The 14581-nt window shown below is 43.4% G+C and overlaps 1 protein-coding gene across 5 annotated transcripts in view; it reads right to left on the reverse strand.

Moving 5' to 3' along the window:
- LNX1 (ligand of numb-protein X 1) overlaps positions 1-14581 on the reverse strand; it is a 191642-nt gene that overhangs the window by 22841 nt on the left and 154220 nt on the right. For all 5 annotated transcript variants that reach the window (XM_060417115.1, XM_027970996.2, XM_027970998.2 and 2 more), the window contains 2 exons: positions 6959-7161; positions 4196-4567 (listed from right to left, as the gene is read on the reverse strand). In XM_060417115.1, the coding sequence (XP_060273098.1) occupies positions 4196-4567; positions 6959-7161 (575 nt within the window). The remainder of the gene's footprint in view (positions 1-4195; positions 4568-6958; positions 7162-14581) is intronic.

Consider the following 14581-nt stretch of genomic DNA (forward strand, 5'->3'; position numbering starts at 1 on the left):
GACTTTTACCTTGGGGAAAAATAATGTAAAAGTGGATTTGGTGCTTTTTCTTCAGTAAACGGTTTGACAAAAAATATCCCTATGAGATGAAATTAATGTGTGAATTATATAGCAAACTCCAGGAGACAGTGAAGGACAGGGAAGCCTGGTGTGCTGCAGTTCATGGTATTGCAAAGGGTTGGACACAACTTAGCCACCGAACAACAACATAACCTGCTGAGTGTCTCTACTACCAGACATTTCTCTAATTGCTCAAGGTAAAATACTATACTATACTATGCTAGATTGGCAGGTATTAATCAAATAATTTGTTAGTAGCACATAAGATTAGAGGATATAGAATTGAGGGTAGGGGATGCTACTTTAAGCAGGATGGTCAGTGAAGGTGTCTCTGAGGTAACATTTGAAGAGAGACCTGAGTGAAGTGCAAGGGTATGCAGATATCTGGAAGAGTCTTTCAGAGAGGCAAGATCATCAGCCTTGGGTTGAGAAAGTTCCTAAAATGCTTGAGGAGTAGCAATAGAAAGAAGGCAGTGTTAAGAAGAACATGGTTAAACAAGGGGGAGAGTACCAGAAATCCTCCCATTTGCTTAAGATATGAGGTTGGAGAGACAACTAAAGACCAGATTACATGGCTCTGCTGGGCACTGGAAGGATTTGGTATTTGAATCTAGGTGTCTTGGGAAGTACTGGATGGCTGAGGGCAGGAAAGTGATATAGTGGGATTAACTCTGTAAAGTGGTCATTCTAAATGCTGAATGAGAGTGGAGATGGAAGCAAGGAGACCAGTCAAGAGGTTCTTGCAGCAGCCCAGACTAAAGGTGATGGCAGCCTGGTGGATGGAAGCCATGGAGGTGAGAAAGATTACAGGCAGGGGATGTGGAGGAGAGTCAAGATACTTTTTGCTCTAAGTAACTGAGTAAATGATGTTGTCATTTCTAGAGTTAAGAAAAGACTGAGGGGAAGAGCAGGTTTGGCAAGGGGTGGAGAGTGGAGAGGCCAAGGTTTCACTTTTGAATATTAAATTTGAGATGGCTTTCAGACATTCACATGGAGATACCAAGTAGGCAATTGGCCATGTAAGGGTGGTGTTCAGAAAAGTTGGGACTGGGCATGTGAACTTGGGAATGGATGACATAAACTCCAGAAGGAAATGCCTCTTGCAACTCTGGTTTGTTCTTCATCGGCTCCACAGGGCATGACCTCAGGCCCCTTAGGGCAGATGGGCATCCACCAGATTGAGAATGACCTTGGAAATGAGACACCATCGAAAGCCCCAGATCAGGGGCCAAAGCACCATGCAGCCTTCCTGTCCTGATGGATGGAAGAAATAGGGGAAGTCCCCTTGCACCCTCTGCTTCAGGCTTTCCACATCTAAAATGGCAATAATTTCATCCACTACTTGGTTCTCCTCCCCCAAAACAGAGATAAGATACAACACACATGATAGTGAAAAGAGTTGCCAACACCTGGAAGAACTCCATGACTGGAACCCAAGGGTAGGCAGATTTGTCTTGTACTGAGATGATCAAGTCCTTGAGGGGAGGCTCTGTCTTCTGACTGTCATCCTCTGTGGAACTTTGATACAAGGTCCACTCAACTACTGCTGCTGACTCTCTATACTTGAAGAATGAATACTTCTTCATTCTAACCCACCAAGGGGAAGCTGACATGATGTATGGATAACCACAAACACATCTTAAGGCCTTCATTCCTGTCCCTCTCCTATGAGCTTTCCACTGCCTCTAGAGAGATCTTTCTAGAAAATCATGTCACTTTCTTTCTTAAACCCTTCCAATGATACCTCATGGCCTTAGAGGAAAAGTCCGAACTTCTTAGCATGACTTATAAAACTCTACATGATCTGGCCCTTAGCTACCACTCCTACCTTATCTATTGTTGCTTTTAAAATTGTATACCACACTCCAGGTGTTAACCATTTCCCTACCTGGCTTTAGGGGAAGCATTCTTTTGTGTTGTATCTCCTTAGAATGACCCTGTCTGCCTCAACCACCTAGAGAACCCCTTCTGATCCTCAAAATCCCAGTGCAAGATTTTCCTTCTCTGTGAAGAATTTCTAGACCCCACTAAGTAAAAAAATCTCTCCTTTGTCTGAACCAGTATCACGCTTAATTTCTCCATGACACAGTATCACACCACATGGCCGTCATTCAGAAAAAAACCACCTCTACTAAACTGTGGGCTCCTTTGGGAGAGCAACCTAAGAGGTTATCATCTCCCTGTTCTCTGAACGCAATCCAGAACTAGCCAAGAAGCAAAAACTTAATACATTTTGGCTAAATGAAGTAAACAGAAGGGTTAGAATGTAAGAGTCCAGAACAAAGCCTGTCTCTAGGAATAAAGCTGGAAGCTCAGTGAATATTAGAAAAACTCATGGTGAAAAGCAAATAATCCAATCAAAAATGGGCAGAAGATCTGAGTGGATGTTTCTCCAAAGAAGACATACAGATAGCCAACAGACTTATGAAAAAAATCTTCAACATCACTAATTATTAGAGGAAGACAAATCAAAACTACAATGAGGTATCACCTCACACCAGTGAGAATGGCCATCATCAAAAAGTCTACAAATAAATGCTGGAAAGGGTGTGGAGAAAGGGGAACCCTCTTACACTGTTGGTGAGAATGTAAATTGGTAACAGCCACTATGGAGAACAGTATGGAAGTTTCTTAAATAAATAGAGTTAGTATATGATCCTACAATCCCACACCTAGGCATATGTCCAGAGAAAATTATAATTAAAAAAGATACATGCAACCCTATGTTCATAGCACCACTATTTATAATAATCAAGGCAGGAACACAATCTAATATTCATCAACAGAGGAATGGATAAAGAAAAGATGGTATATGTATAATGAAATATACTCAGCAAAGTTAAAAATATTACTTTTTTAATGAAACCAAGAATTAAAAAATGCAATTTGCAGCAATATGGATGGACCTAGAGATTATCATACTAAGTGAGGTCAGACAGAAAAATACAAATATCATATGATCTTGCTAGTATGTAGAATCTAAAAAGAGATATTAATGAACTTATTTACAAAACAGAAATAAATCCACTGACTTATTGTTACCAAAGGAGAGGAGAGGGATAAATTAAGAGTTTGGGATTAACATACATACACCACTATACGTAGAACGCGTAAAGGACCTACTGTACAGCATGGGGAACTATACTCAATATTTTGTAATAACCTGTAAGGGAAAAGAATCTGAAAAAGAATAGATTTTATACATATATAAAATATATTATATATCTATATAGGTACACATCCAGTCCATGGGGTCGCAAAGAGTTGGACACGACTGAGCGACTGAACTGAACATGTATATATATACATGTAAAACTGAATCATTTTGCTGTACATCTGAAACTAACACAACATTGTCAATCGACTATACTTCAATTTAAAAAGAAAACCAACAACAAAAACTCAAGGTCATCCAGCTGAAGTTTACAAGATGCATGCTGGGGCTTGGTGGCATCATGCCTGTCAGGAGCGTGAATTAGTTTGAACCAATGTCAGGCTGTCATGAGCTCTATTTGCCTGAGTAATAATAATTTGCATGCCTCTCTTACAGAGGGCTTCCTTAGGCTCATATTTGAGTTCCCATGGGCTTTTGAAGAGGGCTGGAGAGGGGAGAGCCCCCCATGGAGAGGGGGCTCGGACTTAGCCATGGAGAGGGGGCTCAAACTTAGCCAGTGCTACCATGGTCTCTGATCCACAGGATCATTGAAAGGCACATGGCCCAGCCTCTATGTGAGTAGCACACCGGATGTCCTCAGAGTGTATTTGCGTGACCCCAAGGTCTGTGACTACCATACTGGGTACAAGGATGATGCAACCCTGCTGACCCTGAGTGATCTTAACCTGGTGAGGCTGCAACAGAGCCCAATGGGTCTACCTGCAGTCAGACTGGATGGCTGGCAACACTAACAGAATGCCCATGACCCTGAGACACATCATTTGCTGGAGCAATGTTCTTATCTGGCCCTTCACTCCAGACTCTTTGAAAAGGAGGCACTGCATGTTACCCCGGGTATCTTTGAAAAGGAGGCACTACATGTTACTCCGGGTAGAAACAGGGTAGGTGGCTCAAGGTGACGAGCACTCCTGCTCACGCTGGCAGTTTCTGACCAGGATCGTGTACTCGTCTGTGACCTACCTGAATCAGATGAGCTGCGCTTTCTGGGCTGCCGTGCCGAAGGTCATGCCCGTTGATGGCTAACACACGGTCATTCTCCTCCAGCTGGCCGTGTCTGTCTGCCACGCCACCGTCCAGCACGTTGAAAATAAATACCCCTGGTTCATCCACCTTGCGCACCAGTTTTATTCCAAGCTGTTCCTCTGGGCTGCTTTTGTTGAGGATCACGTGGAAACTGTCATCCCGGGGCCCGTAGGTATCCAGGGGCTGTCCGTCGGTCCTGCTCTGGAACTTCCGCTCCCGGAGCACGGTCAACCGCAGCACCTGGCATGGCTGCCGCAGGAGGCGCAGGGCGTAGTTGTGCCGGACGTTGCTGATGTCCATCCCGTTGACCTGGAGGAAGGGGACCTCGAATCTGGAGCCACCGAGCCATCAGATCCACCTGCCACAATCCTGCCTAAAAGGCCCTGCCTGCACACCCACCAGGGCCCTTCCTAAAGGACCACTCTGCTCGGTCCCCTTCTTCTCTGTCCAAATGCCCAAATACCCCATCTTCCAACAGGACTTGTAACCCAGCTTTCCTCCACTGTTACCTGCACACCTTTTCAACTCTCTGTCTCAGCAGACAGAATCTTTTCTCAGCCTTGTCCTTACATAGGCCCTCAAGTTTAATTATATGGTCCTAACCCTCATTGCTGTTGCTTGCTAAACTTATTTTTTGGCTGAGGGAGGAAGGAAAAGGAAGAAAAAGTGGGAGAAGGCCAAAGAAGAAACGAAAATTTTTGATTAATGATTATGTTAAAGTGCTATTTAAATAAAACTGAGCTAACATTTCCTTTCCAAACATCTCCAAATGAATTTTTCTCCCTAGGTCACCTGTACTGGAATTTCTAGGCTTCACTGGTGTGTGTGTATGTGTGTGTGTGTGTGACACAGAGAATGTATGTGTACATACATGTATTTGTGTTTTGGCAAGTGTGTGAATGTGTGACAGTGTGTACATCTGTGAAGTCCCCAGGCAGTCTCCTACAAGGTCTTTTGCCCATGTTCTCAATAAAAGAGAAAAAAAAAATCTCTGTACTATTTCAAATGAACCGACGTAAATGAAAGTTTTAGGCTCTTTTACTGAAAGGCTGGGTCCCCTTATTAAACTGCTTAAATGTCCTCCAGCTCGGCCCACTCATTTGTGCCTCACTAATAATCTGTGGGACTGATGCTGTGTGGGGCTTTCTGGTTTTAATTACTCTAGGCAGACCCAGCTTCAAGGCTTCGGCCCCCAGTGGTGGTCACTGCTTGGGAAGAAAATACTTTCACAGCAGCACTGCACTGTTCTTAACGAAGGAGGCCCCACAGAAGAGAAACAACCTTCTTGAATTTCTATGGTTTGGGAAGATTTCTCGCACTCGGCAGCCAACTGTTAGAAGAGTCGCTGAGTGAGATTTTCCCGGGCCTGCCTGCCGCGTGCAATTGCCCGTCCTCTGCTGCATCTCCAGGGATGCATGGAGGCTCCTTCGTGTGTGGACAAGGCTCAGAACCTTTGTTCAAGCGCAGGTGAGCTCAAAGGCCTTTCTCTGCTCTGTCACCTTATCCCATGTCCAGCTTTCCCCATCACACCCGGGCCAAGAGAAAGTCAGGGTCGCCTGCTAAACAGTCCTGGCAGCTTTTTTGCTTGCAAGTGCCAGCTGAAGGCCACAAGAATCAAAATGTTTTCCTTATGCAACCCTCCCAGGCAGCATAGCTTCCATAGAACTGGAGGGAAGCCATGTAGAGTGTTGCTAATTGCATGGCCAATCGTCCCCTGAGGTTGATGGGCCCTGCCTCGTACTCCATCTCAGAGGCCAGTGGGAATATCAGTGTTTCTACAATAACTGCTTCAAATTCTTTCTCCTCTTATTCCAAAAAATAAGAATTTCTTTGCCAGAGAAATAGCACATAATGTGTTAGGAGCTGGCCTGTCAGCAACCCAGAAGGGATAGGATGAAACTGTCATCTGAGGGTCAGACAGGAAATATATGACCAAGGGAGGGATTTTTCCTTATCACTTTTGGCACATGCTAGACTTCTGTCTGATGAACAACTCTTCCTTTGTCCTTTCTCTTCAACTGAAAATTCTTCCGAGCATCCTTACCCTCAGCCAAGCCACAGAGGACAGTAATGCCCAAGGCGTTCTGTTCCACCACCTGTCTCCCCTGGAATGTCTGTGGGTTGGCTGAATAGCTTAGGGATTTTTTTTTTTTTTCTTTGCTGAAGGGTCATTAAGCTATAGGAAATTTACTTTAGGGGAGTGTGTGAATCTGAGTGATTAGATAAAATACAAAATGTTCCAGTAATCTGTTTTAAAAACAACTTAATATGCTACAGTTTTATACTGTTTTATGGTACTGTTACTTAAAGTAGGAGAAAGAGGTAGGAGAGGAAGAATGAGGAGGGAGAAGAAGGAAGAGAGAAGACTGAAGAGGTAGAGAAAGTTAGGGGAGGGGAAGACATGAGAAGAGGAAGGAGGAGGACAGAGACAAAATGATATAGAGATAGTATTTATACAGAGAGAGAAAGAGGTCAGAAGAACAAGACAGAAGGGTTAGGGACCCACTGAAAATTACTAATCTTGTATGAAGAGTCATATCAACCTAATAACTATGGAAAGTGAAGGTTCCACATTTATGTTAGTGTTTTAGTGTTGTCCAACCACTCACCCATCATAACCCTAACCCATGCATCCAATGATGTGCTCAGAAGTGACTCTTATTAAGCCCATTTTCATGGCCCCACAGCCACAGTCTCTACCTTTAGGATGATGTCTCCTGGCAGGAGCCGGCCATCTCTGGCTATCACCCCATCACGATAAATGTGCTGGACAATGATATGGACCAGAGGGGTTTCACTGCCTCCCACAAGCCTAATGGAGAGGTTTTCATTGGGATCCGTTCGATTGATCTTGATGCTGGTAATTTCACCATCTGGAATCAGGTGATACAACCTTGGAAAGACTAAAATGGACAAAGACAGTGTTTTTTTAAGACACCCACCAACGGCCATTTCCAACCACTTCTCTTCTTGCCAGGCTTTTGGTTCCAGCCAAACTAAACTATTCATCATTCTTTGTACATGTTTTCCATCTTCCTGCCTCTGAGCCAGCATAAGTTTTTCTGCCTGGAATGTTTTCCATCCTAGGCCTAAACCCAATTTTTCCTTCAAGGCCTGCATGAAATGATCCTTTCCAATTAAACTCTGCCCTCCTCCCTCCTCCCCTACTCTCTCTCAACTTCCTAATTCCCACAAAGCTGTATTTCTCAGGGCACTGAGCCTTCTATTACTATTAGTATTACATATGGCCATTTCTTATACCTATCACTGGACTCTAAGATCCTTGTTTCTTAGGTCTGTGCACAGATCTCTGTACACAGAAGACTTTGTCCCATGTTTATTGAGTGAAGAGGAATGAATGAACAGTCATTATGGAATGGACCACAGTTTGCTCACTTACTTATCAAGGGGAAAAAACAGAACAAACCTGTTCTGCTCTTTGTGATTATTCTGAAGGTTTCCTCCTGGGAGGCCCTGTCTTTCAGTCTCACTGAAAAGCAGGCTCTCTCCCCACCCCTGCTGTCAGTGAAGGGAAGTCAAATGGCCTAATTCACAATCAGGAAAAGCGCCCGGGCCCAGCTGGTGGTGTCAAGGGGTTCGTCCCTGATCCGCTTGCATTGCTGAATTCAGAGCGAGAAGGAGATTCAGAGATCTAGGCTGGGGTTTCCAAACCTTACATTTTCAGTGAGGACCCTTACCCTGGGAAGTTTTTCACAGGTTCCTCTGCCCCCATCCCCTGAGCCCACACACAGAAGACCATTTCAGGCTTTGCAGTTTGACAACCATCATTTCAGTTCAGTTCAGTCGCTCATTCGTGTCCGACTCTGTACAACCCCATGAACCGCAGCATGCCAGGCCTCCCTGTCCATCACCAACTCCCAGAGTCCACCCAAACCCATGTCCATTGAGTCAGTGATGCCATCCAACCATCTCATTCTCTGTTGTCCCCTTCTCCTCCTGCCCTCAATCTTTCCCAGCATCAGGGTCTTTTTAAATGAGTCAGCTCGTCACATCAGGTGGCCAAAGTATTGGAGTTTCAGCTTCAACATCAGTCCTTTCAATGAACACCCAAGACTGATCTCCTTTAGGATGGACTGGCTGGATCTCCTTGCAGTCCAAGGGACTCTTAAGAGTCGTCTCCAGCACTACAGTTCAAAAGCATCAATTCTTCAGCGCTCAGCTTTCTTCATAGTGCAACTCACATCCACACACGACCACTGGAAAAACCATAGCCTTGACTAGACAGAACTTTGTTGACAAAGTAATGTCTCTGCTTTTTAATATGCTGTCTAGGTTGGTCATAACTTTCCTTCAAACTTTCCGTCCAAGAAGTAAGCGTCTTTTAATTTCATGGCTGCAATCACCATCTGCAGTGATTTTGGAGCCCCCAAATAAAGTTAGCCACAGTCAAACCTTTATTTCACAAGTGAGGATGCATAAGCTGGGAGAACGGAAGTGACATGACCAGCTAGAGGTGGTAGTTTAGTGGTGGTCCCCAAAACCGGGTCAGAACCTGGGGCTCCTGCTAGGCTCCCTCCTTCACAGCTGGCAACAGGCCCACAGGGGACTTGCTCTGTAGACACACACTCTCTTGAGCCAGTAGTGCCAACTGGCGTGGTTCTCCACCCCGGTGGAATAGAAGGGTATAGAGGCAACACCAGCTGCCACACAACACCTAGCATGACAGGAGCCGCAGCTCTTCCCCAGATGCTGGAGGCTCGAGTCTGGACATTGAAGGTGGGGTTACTTTTGTCTCCTGTAGCTGCTGACAGCAGCCGTTGCCCTAAGATTCTTCCTTAATTATATCACTGGGAAAGATCAAAACTGCAGGCCTGGTTCTACATAAAACACTTTTTGTGACTATTTTCAAAACCCATGACCTTAGTCCATTTTCCCTAATGAACTCCAAATTCATTAACAAGTACTCAACTCTCTAGGAACGATACAGAAAGAATTAAAATTATTTCTAAATATTACAAAACATGATAAACAAAGAAATTTAGTGGCCAGAGGAAGCCGGGTTGTAAATGTGGGCCCTTGACTGCCGTTGGGATTTGATTTAATGTAAGCAACTGGGCTTTGTTGTAAGGTTGTGGGCAGCAGTCTTCATCTGTCAGTTCCTGGTGCTAACAGTGCTTGAGTGATCAAGTTCAATTAATGTTTAAACTGCTTTGATTACCTTAAGTAGGCGCTACCCACAAGTATTTGTTGGAACAGCTCTGGTGACAAGGGAATGGAAGTTTTTTTAAAAAATCATTTTGAGCTAAGAAAGATTTGGAAATAATCATCAAAGCTGCTGATTTTTGCTCTCCCCGCCCCCACCCCTTCTACGCTTTCTCCCAACAGAGTTACAAAAACCATGCTCCCAAACCTAAACCAGTCAACACTGTTTGTTTTGATAGCCTGAAAGGACATACTCAGTCACAGTTGAAAATGTTAATTACAGCCACGATAATGAGACCTTCAAGAGTTAATGAAATTTTTAATTCCCACTTGGTACTGGTCTGAAAAGAAACAGTTGTCCAATATTTTGTCCTTACTTAAGGACCAAGGAATATAGTATCATTTACCAAGTGTTTATTATATGCTGACCATTCAGCTAAGCAATTTGTATGATATTTTTGTTTGTTTGTTTAGTCCTCACAATAGATTAGGATTGGAACTAGGTTATTATTATCCCTGATTTTTTAGATGATGAGACACTAAAGCTTAGAGGAGTCAAGTAAACCATCCAGGTCATATGGCTGATAAAAATTAAAGCCAATCTCTTTACTGATATGAAAAGGATGGATAAACCATGGAAGTTCACCACACTAACCATGGGTTACTGAAGCAATGAGACCCTAAGGTCATTTTTGAAATCTCTGTTATCTCACAAATCCTGTACCAGCCTCACTGAGTCTTAATCCCTCCCCCATTGTGAAGTAATAGGTCCTGGAGCAGAAAAGGAAATTTCATTCTCTCCCATGCAAAACCCCTGCACACATAATGTAGCTGCACTCTTCATCTTTGTGAAATAAAGTTTTGATTCTGCTATAACTTGAAGCAAAAGCATTCAGGTATGTTCACTGCCCCAAGTCAAGACTCCTAAATGGCCTCCAGGACTCTTCTAATCCAGCTTTATCCTCATCTTCCCCCACTTCCCAACACACAGTCAAGATCCCAGTGCCCATCCAGGTCATAACTGCCCCTTAAACACGGACTACACTGTCCCATTGGGAAGTGGTGTGTCTCTTCTGGTGGCCCCCATTTTCATTTATTTATATCTCAGTCTTTGTGGTATTTTCTTTTCTTTTAGTCTTGAATGAACCCCTTGGAGCCAGGAACTAGATTTTATAATCTTTATATAAAAGTCCTCCGTGTGTCCTAAGTTGCTTCAATTGTGTCTGACTCTTTGTGAATCTATGGACTGTAGCCTGCCAGGCACCTCTGTCCACGGGATTCCCTAGGCAACAATACCAGAGTGGGTTGCCATTTCCTTTTCCAGGGGATCTTCCTGACCCAGGGATTGAAGCTGTATTTCCTGTGTCTCCTGCATTGGCAGGCAGTTTCTTATATAAAATCACTGAGCCTAAATATATAAATAGCTCATGCAACTCTATCAAAAAAACCAAACAACCTGATTTAAAAAGGGGAGAAGATACAGATAGGTATTTTTCTAAAGAATACATACAGCTGGCCAACAGGCATATGAAAAGATGCTCAACATTGTTAATCACCTCACACCTGTCAGAATGGCTATCATCAAAAATTCTTCAAATAACAAATGGTGAGGATGAAGAGAAAAGGGAACAGTGGTACACTGTTGGTGGGAATGTAAATTGATGCAACCACTATAGAAAACAGTATGGAAGCTTTCAAACAACAAAAATTAGAACTATCATATGATCCAGCAATTCCATTTCTGGGTATACGTCCAAAGAAAACAGACACATTAATCTGAAAAGATACATGGACTCCAATGTTCATAACCAAGAGGTGGAAGCAACCTAAGTGTCCATCAACAGATGAATAAAGATGTGGTATGTATACAATGGAATACTACTCAGCCATAAAATAGAATGAACTTCTGCTATTTGCAACAGTGTAGACGGACCTGAGCATTTTATGCTAAGTAAAATAAGTCAGATAGAAAAATACAAATACTTTATGTTATCACTTCTGTGTGGAATCTGGAAAATAAAAACAAATAAAAAAACAGATTCACATATATAGAGATCAAACTAGTAGATACCCAGTGGGGAGAGGGAAAGGGAGAGGGATACAACAGGGAAAAGGTATAAACTGCTTATGCAAAATAAGCAAGCTATAAGGAAACATTGTACAGTACAGTGAATATAGCCAATATTTTATAATAACTCTAAATTGAGCATAATCTATAAAAATAATGAATCACTATGTTGTACATCTGAAACTAATACGATATTGTAAATCAACTATATTTCAATTTTAAAAAAGCACAAAGCTTAGGCCAATGTCCTACACATAGTAATCTCTTATTTTTAAAAGTTTCTGCAATAAACATGCAAATCAGTCTTATTCAGGCAAGAGAAAACTTTATGTGGAATATAATTAAGGAGGCTTTTGCTTTTGAACTGTGGTGTTGGAGAAGACTCTTTTTTTTTTTTTAATTTTAATATCTTTAATTCTTACATGCGTTCCCAAACATGAACCCCCCTCCCACCTCCCTCCCCATAACATCTTCCTGGGTCATCCCCATGCACCAGCCCCAAGCATGCTGCATCCTGCGTCAGACATAGACTGGCGATTCAATTCTTACATGATAGTATACATGTTAGAATGTCATTCTCCCAAATCATCCCACCCTCTCCCTCTACCTCTGAGTCCAAAAGTCTGTTATACACATCTGTGTCTCTTTCCCTGTCTTGCATACAGGGTCGTCATTGCCATCTTCCTAAATTCCATATATATGTGTTAGTATACTGTATTGGTGTTTTTCTTTCTGGCTTACTTCACTCTGTATAATCGGCTCCAGTTTCATCCATCTCATCAGAACTGATTCAAATGAATTCTTTTTTACGGCTGAGTAATACTCCATTGTGTATATGTACCACAGCTTTCTTATCCATTCATCTGCTGATGGACATCTAGGTTGTTTCCATGTCCTGGCTATTATAAACAGTGCTGCGATGAACATTGGGGTACATGTGTCTCTTTCAATTCTGGTTTCCTCGGTGTGTATGCCCAGCAGTGGGATTGCTGGGTCATAAGATAGTTCTATTTGCAATTTTTTAAGGAATCTCCACACTGTTCTCCATAGTGGCTGTACTAGTTTGCATTCCCACCAACAGTGTAGGAGGGTTCCCTTTTCTCCACACCCTCTCCAGCATTTATTGCTTGCAGATTTTTGGATCGCAGCCATTCTGACTGGTGTGAAGTGGTACCTCATTGTGGTTTTGATTTGCATTTCTCTAATAATGAGTGATGTTGAGCATCTTTTCATGTGTTTGGAGAAGACTCTTGAGAGTCCCTTGGACTGCAAGGAGATCCAACCAGTCCATTCTGAAGGAGATCAGCCCTGGGATTTCTTTGGAAGGAATGATGCTAAAGCTGAAACTCCAGTACTTTGGCCACCTCATGCAAAGAGCTGACTCATTGGCAAAGACTCTGATGCTGGGAGGGATTGGGGGCAGGAGGAGAAGGGGACGACAGAGGATGAGATGGCTGGATGGCATCACTTACTCGATGGACATGAGTTTGAGTGAACTCTGGGAGTTGGTGATGGACAGGGAGGCCTGGCATGCTGCGATTCATGGGGTTGCAAAGGGTCAGACACGACTGAGCGACTGAACTGAACTGAACTGAATAAGCTGGAAGACTGGCAGAAAGGAAGTTATGATCCTTTTAGTCATTGCAGAAACATTCGGTGAAAACTATTATGTACTAGATACTGTGCTTGGCCTTGAGAACACAAAGACTTAGATAAAGAACCCCTGCCCTCACTGGTAGAGTTACAATAAAAGATGACATTGCTATAACAGAGATGCAGGTGCTTTGAGAACACAAAGGAGAGAGGACTGGGGGAGTCAAGGAGGGCTCCCAGGAGGAGGCAAAGCCTAAAGAGAAATTAGGATGCCAGCTGAAGGCAAGTGAGAGTACAGGTTGGACAGCAACATGGAAGTGAGAGAAAGACAGTATTTACACGATGGCAGACTCCAGCGTTCTTGCCTGGAGAATCCCAGGGATGGGGAGCCTGGTGGGCTGCCATCTATGGGGTTGCACAGAGTCGGACACGACTGAAGCGACTTAGCAGCAGCAGCAGCAGTGAGAGTACTGAGAGCATGTAGTACAGGTACAGGGTAAGAGAGGTAAGAAGGAGCTTATACAACTGCTCAAAGTTCTCTGAGAACATGATAAAGACAGAGGTTTGGGGTTTAGCCACCAGCCTTGAGGGGGCTTCCCTGGTAGCTCAGATGGAAAAGAATCTGCCTGCAATGCAGGAGACCCAGGTTTGATCCCTGGGTTGGGAAGATCCTATGGAGAAGGGAATGGCAACCCACTCCAGTATTCTTGCCTGGAGAATTCCATGGACAGAGGAGCCTGGGGGGCTACAGTCCATGGGGTCTCAAAGAGTCGGACATGACTGAGCAACTAACACTTTCACTCCCCAACCTTGAAGGAGCAGAGGGCAGTTTAATCCAGTGAGTAAACGAGTGGGCTCTGGAGCCAGAGGACACAAATTAAAATCCCAGGACTGCCATTTTCCAGCTGGGTGACTTTGGGCTAGTTACCCAGTCTCTCTAAACCTTGGTTTCTTCTTCTGTAAACTGGGAATCACAGTCCCCATCTCTTATCATTGTGACCTTTAAATGCCTTAGAGCACTGCCTGGCACCCAGGAAAGCTCAAAAGCATTCTTTCAGTTATTATCATTACTGCTGTGAAGCTCTAGCGTAAGATGAAAAGGAAAGGACAGGACAGTATTTTCTCAGCTCCATTTATAGTGAAAAAAAGATATAGAATCTAAGATCCAGAAACGTTATTTGCGTGAATTTTAGAGCCACATTACTTGGATTCCAAGTTCAGAAGGGGCAAACTAAGTAATTGCCTGGTACCTTAGTTTCCTCATCTATAAAACAGGGATGATAATTGTAGCTCCCTCATAGAGTTGTTGAAGAGTACATGAATTAATACATAGAAAACCCTCAGAATCACACATCACACAAGGTGGAGATAAGAATACTCATATGGCATTTCCTGTGTGCCAGGCACTGTTCTAACTGCTCTTCACTTAACTATATTATTCTTTATATACACTAAGCTAAGACCTGAAGGTAAGGGTTCCAAAATCTTTTCCCTCAATC

Source organism: Ovis aries, chromosome 6 (assembly GCF_016772045.2).
Source record: "Ovis aries strain OAR_USU_Benz2616 breed Rambouillet chromosome 6, ARS-UI_Ramb_v3.0, whole genome shotgun sequence".
NCBI classification, from domain to species: Eukaryota; Metazoa; Chordata; class Mammalia; order Artiodactyla; family Bovidae; genus Ovis; species Ovis aries.